This window comes from Parasteatoda tepidariorum, chromosome 8 (genome assembly GCF_043381705.1).
Source record: "Parasteatoda tepidariorum isolate YZ-2023 chromosome 8, CAS_Ptep_4.0, whole genome shotgun sequence".
Classification (NCBI taxonomy): domain Eukaryota; kingdom Metazoa; phylum Arthropoda; class Arachnida; order Araneae; family Theridiidae; genus Parasteatoda; species Parasteatoda tepidariorum.
Genome location: NC_092211.1, coordinates 7,659,515 through 7,676,955, shown reverse-complemented (window position 1 = coordinate 7,676,955; position 17,441 = coordinate 7,659,515). Strand labels below are relative to the sequence as shown.

Below are 17,441 nucleotides of genomic sequence, written 5' to 3'. Positions count from 1 at the left end.
ATATATATATATATATATTCTGAAGAAGATTAATTTAAATTTTTATAAAAAAGAAAGTCATGTAAATAAAAAAATTTTTTCCTTAATTTTTGTTTACGAAATCAATGACCACTGATAGTTTCCGAAAAGGAAAAAAAAATGTTTTCTGTAAATGTCACAACAAATAAAAAAAAAATTATTTAAATTCTATAGATATCAATCATGCATTATTTTGAAATTAAATATTATTTTTTGGAAAAAAAAATAAAAGTTAAAAAAATTTTATACAATAAATGTTTAATTAATGTAAAAACCTATATGTATACAATTTCTAAAAAATATCAAATTAAAGACCAGGTTGATCAAATAAAGAATTTAAAAATCCCACACGACATGTTTTTGGATGAACACTGATATTTGTACTTTTGATTACGCATAAATCTTACCACAGTGGTAGACGAGAAAGGACTTTTAATTTTAATATGCAGTTTTCAGATTTTTTTACAGTCTTTGATTTCATATCTTTTTACTCTTCTGTTTGTTCTCTACCACTTCCAGAAGACTAAGTCATCTTTTTTAATTTTTTCAACTTTAATTCCTTTCGTGGTAAAAAAATAGAACTTGGCCTTTATCATATGCAACAATTGTCCTTGCGCTTAAAATAAAAATCGTGCCTTTTGTTTACTTCAGTCATCCAGGATTTTTCCTTCGTTTTTCTTCCAAAGAGTGAATTTTCTAGTAAGTATAGTTTCATTTGGAAGCAAATTCTTGCATGTTAAAGGACAATTTACTTCAACAATACATTTATTTTAATTTTCATTAAATACTGTACTATTCTGTCAGGAGTGGCTCAAAAAAAAATTTTGCATCAACAAATAAACCACCCTAGCAACAATTTTACCTTGGCCCCAATTGGGTTCAAAATTGGCTCGTATGGGTCTTGAAAGAACCTGCAACAAGGGACAAAATATTGGTATGTCTTGATTTAGAACCTACATTGGCTAAAAAATGGATAAAAAATATCGGGCCACTGACAATTCTATATAGGGCCACTATCGGAAAAATAATGGCCCTTCGAACCCTTACTGAGCCAAGATTCATGAATATTGGCCCAATGACGACCCAAGTTATTTTTCGGCTGGGGCACATTCTTCCACCTTTACATTAACAAATTCTTCTAAAGCTTGTATTTCTGTTTTTTTCCTTCTGCCCACTGTTCATCGTTGCCTATTATTACCTCAGTGTCAAAATCTTAGTACAATATGCATTTAACAGTATTCTTACAACTAGTTGTTAGTATCTTATTAAACACAATTCCAATTTCTTCCTTTCTTCTATCCAAAGTGAGCAATCTCTTTGCAATATTCTTTTCTTTTCTAACATAGATCCTTCTTCTGTAATTTTTTCTTACTCTTTTAGAAATTCAGCTTATTTTGATTTTGTGTCAAACATTTCTTTTGAGATATCTGGCTTCTAAGAATTCAGGTCATACGCATTAGGGGGAAACAATTCCCTTTATCTACATATTTTTTTTTTTGGTTTATTTTTTGTACCCCTTTTTCATTTTGCTAAAGTCTGTTCTCCTTTTTTGCAGAATTTATCTGAACTATTGCTTGTTGTATTTCTTTATGAATTTTGCTGTATTTCTCTTTGGTATTGAAAGTTAAAAAAGAAGCATTCCTCCTCGATTCATAAGACCCTTTTAAAGAAACATTTTATCCTCTTCACCCCGACATGTTTGGCAGTGACAGCATTGAATGATCCTACCACATTATTAGTGGAATTGTAAAGCTAGCTTCTGGCATAGTTATTCAAATTTCCTATGATTTTCATGATTTTAAATAAAATCCCACTTACTTCTAATTCTTGGATATAATTTACGCCATCTCTACCATATCAAAAGTATGAAGCACGGCATGAATGTCTATGAACATTTTTCATATCATTAGAATTATTGTAACTATTTTACTATTTATGTAATATATTATACGCCTGGCATTAAAATATTAATCTTAGACTAAAGAGAATTTCTTAAGCTTTTAATCACTGTTAAAAGTTTGCTAAAAATACTTAAAGTAAGCTTAAAGTTGAAGCTAATCTGCTAAGTTTCAATTTTTTAAAGGTAATGTTAGCTTTAAAAAAGTTTTTAAAGTACTTAAAATTTTCGAACTAAACATTTTTTAACTAAGCTCAATATTACACATTTCAATGTGTAAAATGAAATAAGAAAAAAATTCCGAAGTATTAATCAGTGACTAAGTAAAAATCTATCTAAGAACATCTAATTATCCATACATTAACATAAGAAATGAGGAAAGTAGAATCTAACTACAAAACTTCCTTAACTATTTAGTATTGTTCAGATAATTCTATTCTACAATATACCTAATAATGAAAGTTTAAGATGAAAAGGTTTAAACCAATTAATTTTTACACAGTTTTTTTTATTGAATATATTAAGACACCAATGTATATTCAATAGTAATATTTTAATTAATAAATTTTTAATCTTGTACATTAGTTTATTGGTAATTTCTCACTTATTTAGTAATTTCTTAAGCTTTTAACCACTGTTGAAATTTTGCCAAAAATGCTTAAGCAAAACTTAAAATTAAAGCTAATCTGCTAAATGTTAATTTTTTAAAAATCATGGTAATTTTAAAAAAAGTTTTAAAAATACTCAAAATTTTCAAAGTGTTAATCTTTGTATAAGAGTTTATTAGTTATTTCTCACTTATTTGGTAAAAAGAAATTATACAAATTAAGAAATTATTAAAAAGAAATTGTACACATTAAGAAATTATTAAAAAGAAATTGTACACATTAAGAAATTATACAAATTAGGAAATTATTAAAAAGAAATTATACAAAATCCATCTATGAATAGATTAGATGGTAAAAACCATATTATTTACCAAATGGTATCTGAAATCTGACCAACCCTAGCACAAAGTGAACCTGACTTCTTTTGAATGTTTATTGCCTGATAACTTTAAATTCCATAAGTATTTTTAAATGAGAAAATATTTTAATAGTTCAAGTTTATATTTAACGTAATTTGCCTTACATTTACAAAAAATTTTTTTCTTTTTTTTTAATTTGTGAATGAATAGATTGTTTACTCTTTATAAAAATTTTCTGTTTTATGTCTTTATTATAAAATTTTTTAAACTTTTGCAGACTTCTGTTTTGAAATTCTCTGAGGGAGAATTAATCTATGATTACTGCTGGTATCCATTAATGGCATCAAATGACCCAGCTTCCTGTTGGTAATGTTCCTATTCTCTTAAAATATGTTTTTTTTTACTTCTTCATCTTCATCATCTATGGCTCGACAGCCCAGGATGGCCTTCTAGGATAACCGTTCTCTTGCTAACATTTTTTAGTTTTTAAGACCAAAAGGTTTTTTTTCTAGGCCATCTATCCATCTCAATTTCGGCTGCCTCTTTTTCGTGTGCCAACTGGTCTGGCATTAAAAACTCTCTTTGTGGTACAGTCTTCGTCCATTCTAATAATGTGATTTGACCATTTTATTATTTGTCGTTTAATAAAGTTAGTAATGTCAGGTTCATTATATGAGTGATAAAGCTCTAGATTTGGTCTTCTGAGCCACACACCATTTTTTTCTTCTTAGAGTTGGTTTTAATCTGTTTTTTTTTTAAAAATACTATTTTTTGTTTCTAAATGTTTTTTTATTTTTATTGAAAAGGCATTATAAATATCACTGTTTATATTTTAATTGTTCTTTATATTTACCATTTGTTCACACAAAACACTAGAAAACAAGTTCATATTTCCATGTGATTAAAAAGCATATTGTAAAGAAGTATTATTGTGTGAGACATGATTATACAAAAACATTTGTATTCATATTTATAAAAAAACTTAAAGTTGAGTAAAAAATTATAATGTCTTAAAGTTGCTCCATGCGTATTTGTTTATAAAAGATTCGAAAACAAAATAATGTGCTTGTTAAATCTAATTAACAAATTTAATGAAGTCAAAATTAATGAAGATGAACAAAATTAAAATAGAAAATATTTATAAATAATTTTTTATTATTTAGCATGAAATCTTTTGTTTTTTTATATGCACTTAATAATAAAAAGTGTTTATATTTTGTTTGTGATTTAAGTGATTTAACTTAGTGAATTTATTTTGGAAATCATTCTGAGTACAACATATTTGCATTGACTACATTATCACTAACACCTACATGCGCAGACATATCAGCAACAAAGGGTAGAATCTATTCATTGGTTTGCATAGCAGCATCTTTTGATCACTTTCGTAGTACTCTTTTAAAGTTTCTTAATCATCTGTTCTCATGCTATGAAACTGAATCTCGACTATGTGTGTACCTATGGAGATATAATTCTTCACAATTGTTGCTTATTTGTTTGCAATTTTTGAAAATTTTGATCTAAAGAAAGATCTTATAAACTCTTTAAATGAAAATTGATGTTTCTTAAGGAGTCACAGATTGTCTTTTGTGATCCTTTAATAAATACATTTTCAAGAATTTTCTGAGAAATTACTCTTCAAATTCAAAATATGCTCATAACCTCAGAGTTTTATAAAAGATTTTTTTCATACATGAAACCAATCATTTTTTATTTTCAGGTTAATCCTTGAGATCTCTTTATTTAAGGATTAACTGTAAATTTGAACTTTTACTTAATACGAATAATTACTTAAATATATTTTTAGAATTAAACTTCAGAATTTTCTGCATGTATTGCTTTTATTCACCAACTTATTATTTTTAAATGCATTTTTTTGATGCTCTTGATCCACAGTCAAACCCATAATTGATGTAATGAATTATTTCTTTGTGCTAAGGAAAACTTTACATTCCCAGAGAATTTAATTTTAGTTAAAAAAAAAAAAAAAAAAGAGTAATGAAAATGAATATCACTTTTTTTGCCAAAAGTTTTAATTTTCTGTTTATCTAATTTTGCAACTATAACTTGTTGAAATAAAAAAAGTAAAAACAATGTTAGAATTTTTTTAAAAATTTTCTGTTTTAGAAGCTGCAAAATTAAAATGGAAAGTTAGAGAAAATTATGAAAATTTACTTTTTTCCTCCTTTAAGTTACCTTACTTGCAATTGCTACTGTTAAATTTCTTTCTTCTTTAAATTTTCTGCTTACCCAGTTTTGCAAATGTAATTTATCTAAATAGGAAATTAGTATAGTGTTTTAAAACATTCACAGTTTCATATTTCAATGTATGATTTTCTTGTGTATTTTCTTGCAGTTTTTTTTCTTCATCTTCCAATATTTTTTATATTTAGTTTTCTAAGTGTAATTTATCAAATAAGAAAAATTTGAACAATGTTTCAAAATCTCATAGTTTCTTTTCTTTTTTCTTTTTTTTAATTTCAACTACAGCAAGCAAACAAACAAAAAAATGCTAGAAATAATCAGAATGTTAACTATTGTTTTTCATTATGTTGCATTATTTAAATTAATTATTTAAATTCTAATGTTTCAATCTTTCCTTCAACTGGCTGCTTCTCTAGTTTTGTTAGCTGCTCAAGAAACAATACTGTGCATCTTTGGGATGCATTCACTGGTGACCTTCGATGCAGTTACAGAACATACAACCAATTGGTAATATGCCTGTCTAGTTTTTTTTATTTACAACTTCATTATGTTTTATTATTATTATTATTCATAGTTCATGCTGTTCATAGATCAATTGAAGCTGAGAAATATTGAAAACATTACTATATCAAAGTTTTTATTAAATAGTATTGCAGTTTGTTGGTAAAGTATTCAGGCTTCCATTGAATATTTGATTAGGTCAAGTTTCTGTGATTAGTATTCTGTAATTTCTATGATTCTTTTGTTATAATAAGCTCAAAATTGATTAATTATTTGTACAAAAAGGTACGGTGAAAACTCCATGAAAGACCACCTCTGGGTAGCGACTTCCTCTGTTTATGACCACTTTTGGGAGGCGCAGAAGTTTTTTCATAGACTTTGTGTAAAAGTAAACGTTTTGGAGAGACCATCTCAACCTCTTCCAGCGACCAGGCAAATTTCTGACTCAAATATAAAAAAGGTCAAATAATAAAACAAATAAGTAGATTAAAATGTATTTTGAGAGTTCTTTTTGACTATCTGTGAAGAGATCTCATGTTGCTGTCAGAGTGCTCTTAAGTTGATGCTATCGATGATTTATTTTTAGAGTTGAAAGTTAAATTTAAAGGGAAAGTTATTTTAGAAGATATTAAGCTTCTCAAATAAGCAAACCACTTGTTTTTTAAAGCTAACTAATTTTTATGATATAAAATTAAATGCAAACTTAAACAAAAAACATAATTGAACTATTTTTTTAAAATAGTTCCATCAATTGTAATTGGTAAATTTCATTTATGCACATAATTATATCACTAGGGATGATTTTTATTGGCGCTAAATTTTATTCATTGATCGGGTGTTTATGAAGCCAACACAAGTAGCATTAAAATTTCATTTATACACATAATTATATCACTAGGGATAATTTTTATTGGCTCTAAATTTTATTCATCAATTCGGCGTTCATGACGCCAACACAAGTAGCATTTATGCTCCACGAAAATAACACTGAGTAAAATTAGAATTGATTACAAAAATTCATGTACCTTCGATAAGATGTTGAAGTCAATGAAGGTAACCCCTAAGAACGACCAACCTTTATTAACGACCATTTTACTGTAGAACAGAGAGTGGTAACTACCGAGAGATTTCACTTTCGTAGTTTTATAATTTGGCATTTTAAAAATAGTTAATTAGTTCACCTCTGTACTACAAATTGGATTGTAAAGCATCAGAGGAAATGGTTATTCTATCAGAAATTAGTGAATTTCTTAAGTTAAATTATCTTAATGTGAAATTTACTTTGATGAATTGAAAGAAAAGAATTGGTTTAATTTTGAGAAAATTGGTTTAAATGTTTTTCATCTTTCGTTGTGAATAAGATGAAAAAAATTGGTTTCATTTTCTGTATAAAAACTTTTCATTTAGAAAAACAAAAACAGAATAAGCATGCTAAATATTAAGAAATTGATTGGCAAGAACGAAAAATTTAAACTAGGAATTGCATTATATTCTGCAGTTTTGTAGTTGATTTAATAATTTACAACACTGATGAAATGTTTAAAAAATTTTTTTTTTACATTCAGGAATGTAATGTAACTGTGGTTGTCTTACAGAATAATATACATTCTCCCTAAGTGTTTTTAGAAGCATGATCCGTCCTGCCTGCCCTTTGACCACTATAAATGAGTCTTCTTTGTCCTTTATGTAAAAATAAGCCACCCATCCCTTAAAAACTCTCTGCCTTTATATCCATATTCCATTTTTAAAACAATTCACTGTTTAAATAATAATCACACACCGGTAAAATTATCTGTGTTTATAGCTTTAATTCTGATTACTATTACAAATATTAACTTTGTTGGGATTATTCTCTTCTGGTTAAAGTTTTTAATGGTTTTAATTTTTAAAATTATTTTATTAAATAAATTTTTTTTCAAAGAAAAAAAAAGCAACTTTTTGAAGATTCATTTTCTTATAATTTTCAGTTTAAAATATATAAAAAATCTTTCAAGTTGTTTATCAATTATCATTTCTTTTTTAGTTTACTTTAAAAAAAAAAATTATGCCCAGAGATTATCTATTAGCCTGCCTTTAATTATTTTCATAATTTACAAATTGTTCTTTTATTCTGATAATGAGTTAGTATCATTTTTCGAAATGTACACATAAAATAGTATAAGAGGGTAATTTTAAAAAAAAAGAGGGTAACATAAAATATTATAAGAGGGTAATTGTTGAAGATAAAATGCAGTTATTACATAATATTACACATTTTGTTAAGTTTTTATGATGTTAAATGAGTGTCCTTTCAAAACTTAGTGTCCTTTTTTGACAGTCTGAGTTTTATTCCCTGGGAATACTGTGCAATATGATTTCATGGTTAGAAATATAGTAGACAAATAAATTTATGATATATATTTTGATTTTGTTTATTACACATAGTAACACGCAAATTGTAAAGTAAAGAATGTTTTATTGATTCTTTAATTTTTAGAATTTGTTCAAAAATATTGATGCTTGATCAATTTTATTATTTAATTTACACTTTGCACAGCTTAGAGTATATTGGTATAACATGGTATATAACATTCATTGATTTCTTGTCGAATTAATTTTTTGTTGAATATCTTGTATATTTTTTTAAACTCTATAAAAAATGGTTGTAACTGAAATTATACTTTTTCACAAAAATTTAGATTGGGTTAAATTCATTCACAAAAGTAACTTGCTAATAAAATTTATTACAAAACTGTGATAGAAATCCTACATGAACCACTTTAATATTTTAAATGCGATTAGTTTTATTTTATGTACACAGAAATGGGAGTAAACGTCTGAACATTGCACACGTTGTTTAGTTATAGACTTTATTTTAAAAAAATATAAGGCAAAATAGTGAATGACTGTCTTGTTGGAGGGAAATTGAATTTTAATTTAATTAATATTTTGTAAAATTTAAATAGTTTAATATTAATTACATATTTTAAAAAGTTTGTTCTTTTTCTATTTTCTAAATATAGTTTGTGTATCATAGAAATAATTTCAGGGTGACCACAGAACAAGAAAATCAATGAGAACAGGGAAATAGGACAGGGAACAGGAATGAGGGAAAAGTTGAGAAATTTTCTAGAGAAATTAAGAAACTGTCTTCTAAAAAGTTTGGGTGAAGAAATTAGTTAAAGTTTGAGGTACATGAAAGTCTATTATTTTTGTAAAAAATAATTCGTCTTCTAGTAATTTTAAATAGCAAGCTTACAAATGATGTTTTTACATTATTGTGTATATATATTATTATTTTACCACTTCTGTTTCCTTTGATTATTCATAACATGTTCACACTAATAAAACCATTTTTTTTGTAACCATCTTAATAAATACTAAGTGCTTAACTGTTCTGTTTTTTAATAAATAAACTTATTGTATTACAGTAATACTATTATACATGATTGTTTCGACTGATCTGTTTTAGTTGTTGAAATATTGATAAGTGCATATTAATTGTATAAAATGCATTTCAAACTTAAACTTTTTAAGTAATTGGAGAAATGATTTTTTTTAATTAAATGACTATTATAAAATAAAAGTAATGAACAATTATATATATGCCTACATTGATTTCACACCAGCAATCAAAATTTAGTAGTCCGATGATACCACCCAGGTATTCATTTAGTGGTTCAGAAACTTAATATGGTTGACAAACTTGAGAAGACAACAATTTACAATTACATAATTCAGTTATGGTACACATCGAAAATTATTAATTGTCATCTGTAACACCCTAAAACTAATTAGGTTCATTATCCCATAATGATTGATACTTATTAAAATAATAATAGTAAATAGATTCAATATAGAGATTAAAATATTGAGAGAAAATAAATAAATGAATGAGGAAAGCAGAGAAAGTAATAAGCTAATAAAATATTATATTAAAATTTAATTGTATAAAAATTATAAAATGTTTAATATTGTCAATTACAAAGGAGCATAACATATCTTATTAATGAACAATTATACAAAGCACAACATGTGTATTTCAAATTTCTACTTTTGAATTTAAATATTTTTGTACCAGAAACCTGCAGTTATTTAATTTAAATACCTTTTATTTGAGTTCCGTACCATGCATAGAACAATGAAATTGGTATAACAACTTTTTTTAATTGCATAGAATTGAATCAGAAGAACTATTTTCCGTTGCTATTTTGCAAATTTTCATGCTCCAAATTTGTCGCTCTTGCGTATGATTTTAGTGACGTTTGTAGAACATTTGCGTCAATTGTGATATATAGTGATTTGTGGGGCAAATGCGGAAAAAGGGCAATAATTAATTTAGCAATTAACTAATTTAATAAAAAACAAGTATAAAAATTAATATTGAAAACATCAATAGTTTGGAGTTGCTTACATTCATCATTACAAGACAAAGAATAACTAATTAGATAGTTTTAAATAATTAGATAACTAGTTAGATTAAAATCTATAAAAGTTAAAGGCCAGAAATTTTCCTTTGCTTTGCCATTGAATAAGGAAGTTGATGATTCCTTCAAGGATAATAGTTAAAGACTCTTTATTTGCAGATGCCGAATCTATTAATAGACCACACACACGCATATATATTATTATCACAATTGATTATGTTGAGATGAATGTCTTAATTATTTTTAAGTGTCATTTTGTTTGATTTTTATAGCTTTTCTCACACAGGATGAACTTACAACAGCTCGCAGCTTGAGTTTTGATGCTGATGGTGGTAGAATATTTTGTGGTTTCGATAAGATGGTACGTGTTTTTAATACTGATTTACCAGGAAGGAATTGTGAAGAAAGACCCACATTTGGTAAGATTAGTTTTACATCTAAAAGTTTGTTTTCTGGTGACTTTTGATTCGTTATTATTGTTGAGTCATAAACAACTTCTAATATTATCGGTTGCTCTTTTTCGAGTTTCAAGAGAACATACTTGCATAGACCAATATTAATTGTTTAAGAAAATTTTAAATTATGAATCTTTTTTTTTTCTTTCTCAAAATTTAATTTGCCTAGCTCTCAAAATTAAAAAATTTTCAAAGCTTTTTGTTTCGTTACAAATTGTATTTTTTAGTCAATGATTCATTATTCATACCTGCCAACTGTCCAGAATTTTTCGGATTTGTTCCTAATTTTTAAATCAAATCTGCAAATCTGATATTTTTTATAAAAAATCCAAATTTTCGTAAAATTGCAGTATATTTGCTTTTAAACCAATCCCTTGTTCTGATCGCCGCAATCGTGATTATTGTGCAGAAGTAATTTTTAGCAGCTTTGTATTCGAAAATACTATTCCAAAAGCTGTTGCTGATCATTTCATTAAATTGAATCTTAAACAACTATTATTATTTTTTAAAAAATGTATTGTAGTATTTAAACATTTGCATCAGAAATATTTGTTTATGATGTAGTTTAATATTTACCTGTGTTTTATAATTTTGAGAAGAATAATTATATATTAATAGGAAATGGTTGTTTCTTTAACTATTATACCGGTATTCCTAATTATAAAATATTAATATTATAAATTTCCCACAAAAGATAGTGTTTATAATTTTTTTTACTAATTTACATAAGTTATTTAAATATATGTCTATTAATGTTATTATTTTACAGTTAAATTTCTGTCTTACTCTCTCTCGTAATTGGTGCGTATAATTTTGTCGCATATAGTGTTCCTAATTTTTTATTTCTAAGGTTGGCAGCTATGATTATTGTGGTTACGCAGTTAAAATCGATGCAATTTTATAATGTTTTCCATTGTGACTCCTTATGCATAATTTGAGCATTGAAATAAAATCATAAGTGTTTTTTAAAAGAGAAAATGTACAGGGTGACAAAAAAATGGACTATCCTGAATAACTTTAGTTCTCATATCTGAATTTTCACGTTCTAGGACTCATTCTTAATGGTTCAAGGGGGTGACCTCAAATATGCTACTCAATTGGCCCAGACAATATTTTAAGTTAAACAAAATCAAACACAAATACGTGTTTTTTTGTATTTTTTTTGTTTGCAAAATAAACATACCTTTTATCGACATATTCCGATTTCTGACTTCTAAAATGAAGGGGGTAGCCACAATCTGGAAAATATGGTGCCCATAGTTTGGTCAGGTTGGATTGCTCTCCTTAATTTCCCTTAATGTTACTTTTTACGTATTTCGGCAGATCTCTAAAACTTTTAAACGAATTGAAAAATTTTTGCATCCAATTATATAATTCATTTATCCAGATAATTCCATACAAAAAATAAACTTTAGTAAATATTTATTATATTATGAATATTAACTAAAGTTTATTTTATGAAGTTTATTATACAGATATTATTTGTTATTATTTTATTAAATAATAGTTAAAATTTTTGTTAAATTTTCGTCAACAATTTCTGACATTATTTTCATGGCAAAATATGAAATCTGAGCAAAATCAGTTGAATAGTTCTTGAGAATATTGAATTTTAACAGTACGACTTTCGATTTCTCTGGAATTATTGACTGATTTCCCTCAAATTTTGTATTTTGTCGTATAAAATTACATATTTTAAAATGATGTAAAAAAGTGTGTATCTTACAATTGAATATTTTTGCATGAAGTTTTCTTAGGATAATTGAATATTCTAATTGTTTACAAAAAATATGTTCAACTTGCTTAAAAAGTTCTCGCGATATATTAAAATACGCATAAAGTAAAATTATCATTCAGGGGTCCAATAGTTAGGTCAGGGGATAGCTCTCCTGACCTAACTATTGGGACCATATTTCCCAGATATCCGCTACCCCTATATTTTGAAGGTCAAAAATCCGAATCTGTTGAAAAAACGGCATGTTTATTCGGAGAAAGTACGTTTTTGTGTCTGATTTCGTATTTTAAAATATTGTCTGCATGAATTAAGTAGCATATTTCAGGTCACTTCTATGAACTATTAAGATCAAGTGCTGAAATGTGAATATCAGATCATTAGATCTAAAGTTACAATAGCTGTTATTATTATTATAGCTGTTGCACTGTATTATCATAATTATACATACTTTTGTACTTTTTTGCTTCAACTTAGTTCTTCACATTCACACTCAACTTTTGTTTTCAACTTGTTTATTAAGTTAATTGTTAAGTATTTAATTTTATTCTAAATTAAATTGTATAATCTTATTGATTACTTATAAAGGTCATGTTTTTCTGGTATTGAACTAGCTTTTATTGAAGTTTTTAAATTAAATTTCTTTTTGTAACATTTGTTTAAAATTTGTAGCATTTTTTTTTCTGCAACAAAAAATATTAATTTTTTTTTATCAAGGATATAAATAGGCTTTATTTGTATCATACTCCACTGATTTAAAAATAAAATGAAATCAATTTTCAGATTCAATGAAGTTACCTATAAAACTGTAGTTTTTTCTGCTATCTTTCAGAAAGAACTACAAATCTGATCAAATAGGCAAAACAAAATCAAGATATATTTTAATGATCTGTATTCAAATAGGGCCTTTCATATAATTACACTTACCAAATATACATAACTTCATATCAAACAATGTTTTGATACCAAAGTTATCAAAAAAAATTTATTTTGCTTATTAAGAAGAAACAGAATACTGCCCCTATGAAAAAAGATTCAAGTTTTTTCTTGTTGTGTCTCTAGCATTTTCTTCCTGTTATGCAGCACGAAACGTTTTTTGAGAAAAACTAAGATAAAATTCAGTCCAGTGGCCTCAAAATTTATAATTTATCTTCAAATTTAGTCGAGGAAGATTTTTGCTTCAAACCTTAAAAAGTTTTTAGTAATTGATAAACTCATTTCAATAACAATGACCCTCATTTTATGATAGAGAAATGATGAGTTCAAATTTTATACTAAAAAGATCCATTTTAAGGACGAAAAAAAATTTGTAAGGTTTTATTTAATTTTGTTAAATAGAGTAATTTTTTTTATAATTAAATATTTCTCAAAAATTCTAAAGCTTCATATATATATACATATATATATATATAAAATTTATTAAAATATTTTAATTGTTGCCCATTTCAGTGAAAAAGAGTGGACAAAGTGGTATCATATCGTGTTTTGCCTTTTCTTCTGCCAATAAAAATATTTCTGCTGCCGGATCTTACAGAAGAACAAGTAAGGCCAAATACTAGTTTTTTCCCACCTTTATTATTCAGTAAGATATCAGTTATTGGGAAATTTTGTTGATTATTATTGATTTTGGGAGCAGCATACTTGTTCTAATGTATATATATATATCTTTATATAATATAGATAAGTTCATATATATATATAAGTTCAANTCTCATCAGAAATCTATAACGTTCCCGAACGCTGCTCAAAAATATCGTTTAAAAAATTCGCTCCAGAATTGGAAGTTGCGAAATTGATTCCAACATTCCTATATATATATATATAAGTACAAAATGAAGATAAAACAAAGGAAAATTGCAGATTAATGAAAAAAGGGGGAAAAAGAAAATTAATAATAAAAATAACAACAGAAAAAAAATCCGAAAAAAAGGATAGAAATCTTTTAAAAAATCCGGAAAATAAAAGATAATCTTTTCATCAGCCCACACGATTATATCCGCATGTGTCTTTTGTTTTCCGGATTTTTTAAAAGAATTCGATCCTTTTTTTTCGGATTTTATTTTACTCCCATTTTTCGTTATTTTTATTAATTGACTTTTCCCCTCTTTTTTCATTAATCTGTAATTTTCCTTTGTTTTATCTTCATTTTGTACTTATTTTATGAGTTCTATTTATTTGCAGCTTATACGCAATAAATGAAACTTATTGTTTTTCTTAATTTTCTTCGTGTTTTTTTGTTTTTATTTATTATGTTTGTTTATATATATATATATCTGTGTGTGACAAGCAAAACAACCATTGTGTCAGAAAACCAACAAAGGCTTATAGATGTCCCTCCCTCTGTAATTAAGCTGTTAGAAGTATTTCGATGTAAAGGAAGAGTCAGTTAGAAATGTAAAAGCAAACCTGTGTTGTACAAAAATGAGTCTCATGTGTAACTCATGTCTAAGTGAACTTATGTTAAATATTAAATGATAAGTATCATCCTTATTGGTTTTTCCATTGTCTTAATTNTTTTATATATCTGTGTGTGACAAACAAAACAACCATTGTGTAAGAAAACCAACAAAGGCTTATAGATGTCGCTCCCTCTGTAATTAAGCTGTTAGAAGTATTTCGATGTAAAGGAAGAGTCAGTTAGAAATGTTAAAGCAAACCTGTGTGGTACAAAAATCATGTCTAAATGAACTTTTGTTAAATATTAAATGATAAGTATCATCCTTATTGGTTTTTCCATTGTCTTAATTTAATGGTTATCCTACATATATGTATGTATATATATATCAGGGGTCTGTCCAGACATTTTGTGAAGGGTCCGTTTTTTGTGAAATTGTGAAAAAATTATTCACATTCTTTCAACCAGGGTCCGTTTTTTTGAATTTGTGCAAATAGGGTCCGTTATTGCAAAAAAAAAAAAAACTTTTTCAAGGAGTTTTTAAATTCTAAAGATATACAAGATTATGCTCAACACTGTAAAATTATAATTAAAAAAAATAATAAATTTTTAAAAATAAACAGCAATTTATGCTTCTAAACTAGAGATGCAACATATAAATATTTGGTATTTAGCCTATACTGCTGAATGCAGAATATTCATTTCGGACGGAATAATGGAAGATAAATAATGGAATCAATAATGGAAGAATAGTCTGCCGAAGACAAAATTTAGTTCGTTTACATCCATCTTTCTTGTTTTCTGCCCTGGAAAGGGTTTATTCGATTAACAAAATAATAATGAAGATAAACAAATTTGTGAAGGGTCCGATTAAAAAAAAATCATTTTGTGAAGGGTCCGTTTATAAGTTAAAATATTTTGTGAAGGGTCCGTTTTTATGAAAAGATATTTTGTGAAGGGTCCGTTCAGACCCCTGTATATATATATATATATATATTGGACATAGAATTTAATGTCTTTCTTTTATCTCCTTTAAACAGTTGGTATATATTCCGAACCCGATGGCTCACTGGAATGTATTTTAGAAGGTCAAAAAGGGGGAGTTACCCATTTACAATTTTCACCTGATGGCAATCTTCTATACAGCGGAGGAAGAAAAGTAAAGAAAATTTTTTTACATTTTGTTAATTAATATCCATTACATTATTTTTTTTTATATAATTAATCAATATCTGTCCAATTTGAATTAAGATGTGATATCAGAATATTTTTGTCATATTGCATTCGTGTGCCATAGAATCATACAAGTGCAATTTCTTATGTTTTAAATTCTGTTAGTTTTATATGTTGCAGTGATTAATAGAAGTAGATTCTTTTCCATATCTGTTTTTGCTCCCAATTCAATTATCCTTGTTTCATTTATCCCTTAACTTAGTTTTAAGAAATTTAGAACTTTCTCTTAGTTAGTTTTTCATATCATTGTCTAATATGAGAGCAATCAACTAATTAGCAATTTTTATACCTAATATGGAATTTTAGTTTCTTCAGATTTCAGGTCCTATCTTATTATTTCATTTAATGATGATTGTACTAAATTAAAAATTAAATGTTGAAATCTTGCTTTTAATTTAATTTTAACAAGAAAATTTATAGCAAAAAGGATTTTTTGCAAGTGAGGATATATATATATGACGTTTGGCTATTAAGTATCATGGCTGAAGAACTATGCTGTGCAAACATGAACATCCAATAGCTCTATAGCTTGAATCTTTCTCTTTGAAATGTGCGCCTCCTATGTCTGTAAAGAAATAAGTATTAAAGAGCTGTTGTTTGAAAGATGAAAGTGTAGCAGTAGAGCAACTGATCATCATGATATTTATCTTGGAACTAGGAAAAAAAAGGGTTGCCCTATTACAAAAATACATGTCAATGATAGTTTTATACGTGAATGAGTTTTTGAGTTGTATAAGTGTTTCCAAAATGGTCAAAAAGATGTTGAAGATAATTCACATAATAATTTGTCTTTTCCTATCAAAAATGGATTAAAATATTAAAAAGTCGGTAATCTGGTGCAGCAAATAAAAATTGCTTTATATGGTTAGTAAATCTAGAAAAATCTTGGTCCAATATTTTCTTTTTGAATATTTTTTTCTTTTCCAGTTTTAGTTGAAAATTTCTAGTTAAAAAGTTAGATTATAATCTTTTTTTGTATGTTGATTGAGTCTAATACCTATACCTGCACACTTTTTAGAGTAATAACATGTTATTCTACATCATGAAAATCTTAAATGTTTTATTTATTTACTTTAGTTTGTTAATTGATTTTAATATTGATATTCATACACTTTTTTTTCAATTTGGAAATTCTATATTAATACATAAAATAGTTTGGTATTTTGATAATTCATTTTAATTCTAATGTCTGCTAACTTTTTTTCTTGATGATTGAAATATCCTATTTATTTAGAAGAATTGTTATTTTATTAATTGATTTTAATCTTACTATCGATGTATTTTTTCCTAAGAATACTGAAAATTATTTTATGTTCATAAAATACTGTGAAATATCTTATTACATTAATTTTGAATTGTTAAATGAATTGAATTTTGATTTTATTAATTTAATTTGTTAATCAATTTACTTCATTAATGATACTTTTTTCTCAGGATAATGAAATTTTATGTTGGGATTTGAGAAATTTGGGTGAAGTCTTATTTTGCATGAAAAGATATTGTACCACCAATCAAAGAATGTATTTTGATATTAGCAGGTACCTTTATTCTTACAAAACTAAAATAAATACAAGCTTTTTAGTTATAGAATATATTTTGTACATTTTATCTTGTACATTATATATATATATA

The 17,441-nt window shown here is 26.3% G+C and overlaps 1 protein-coding gene across 1 annotated transcript in view; it reads left to right on the top strand.

The window, feature by feature from the left end:
- Window positions 1-17,441, top strand: part of LOC107454884 (WD repeat domain 79) — a 32,026-nt gene that overhangs the window by 7,279 nt on the left and 7,306 nt on the right. Inside the window, exons 3-8 of the mRNA XM_016072224.4 lie at window positions 3,160-3,248; window positions 5,504-5,594; window positions 10,281-10,413; window positions 13,631-13,723; window positions 15,617-15,735; window positions 17,244-17,347. Of these exons, the coding sequence (XP_015927710.2) occupies window positions 3,160-3,248; window positions 5,504-5,594; window positions 10,281-10,413; window positions 13,631-13,723; window positions 15,617-15,735; window positions 17,244-17,347 (629 nt within the window). The remainder of the gene's footprint in view (window positions 1-3,159; window positions 3,249-5,503; window positions 5,595-10,280; window positions 10,414-13,630; window positions 13,724-15,616; window positions 15,736-17,243; window positions 17,348-17,441) is intronic.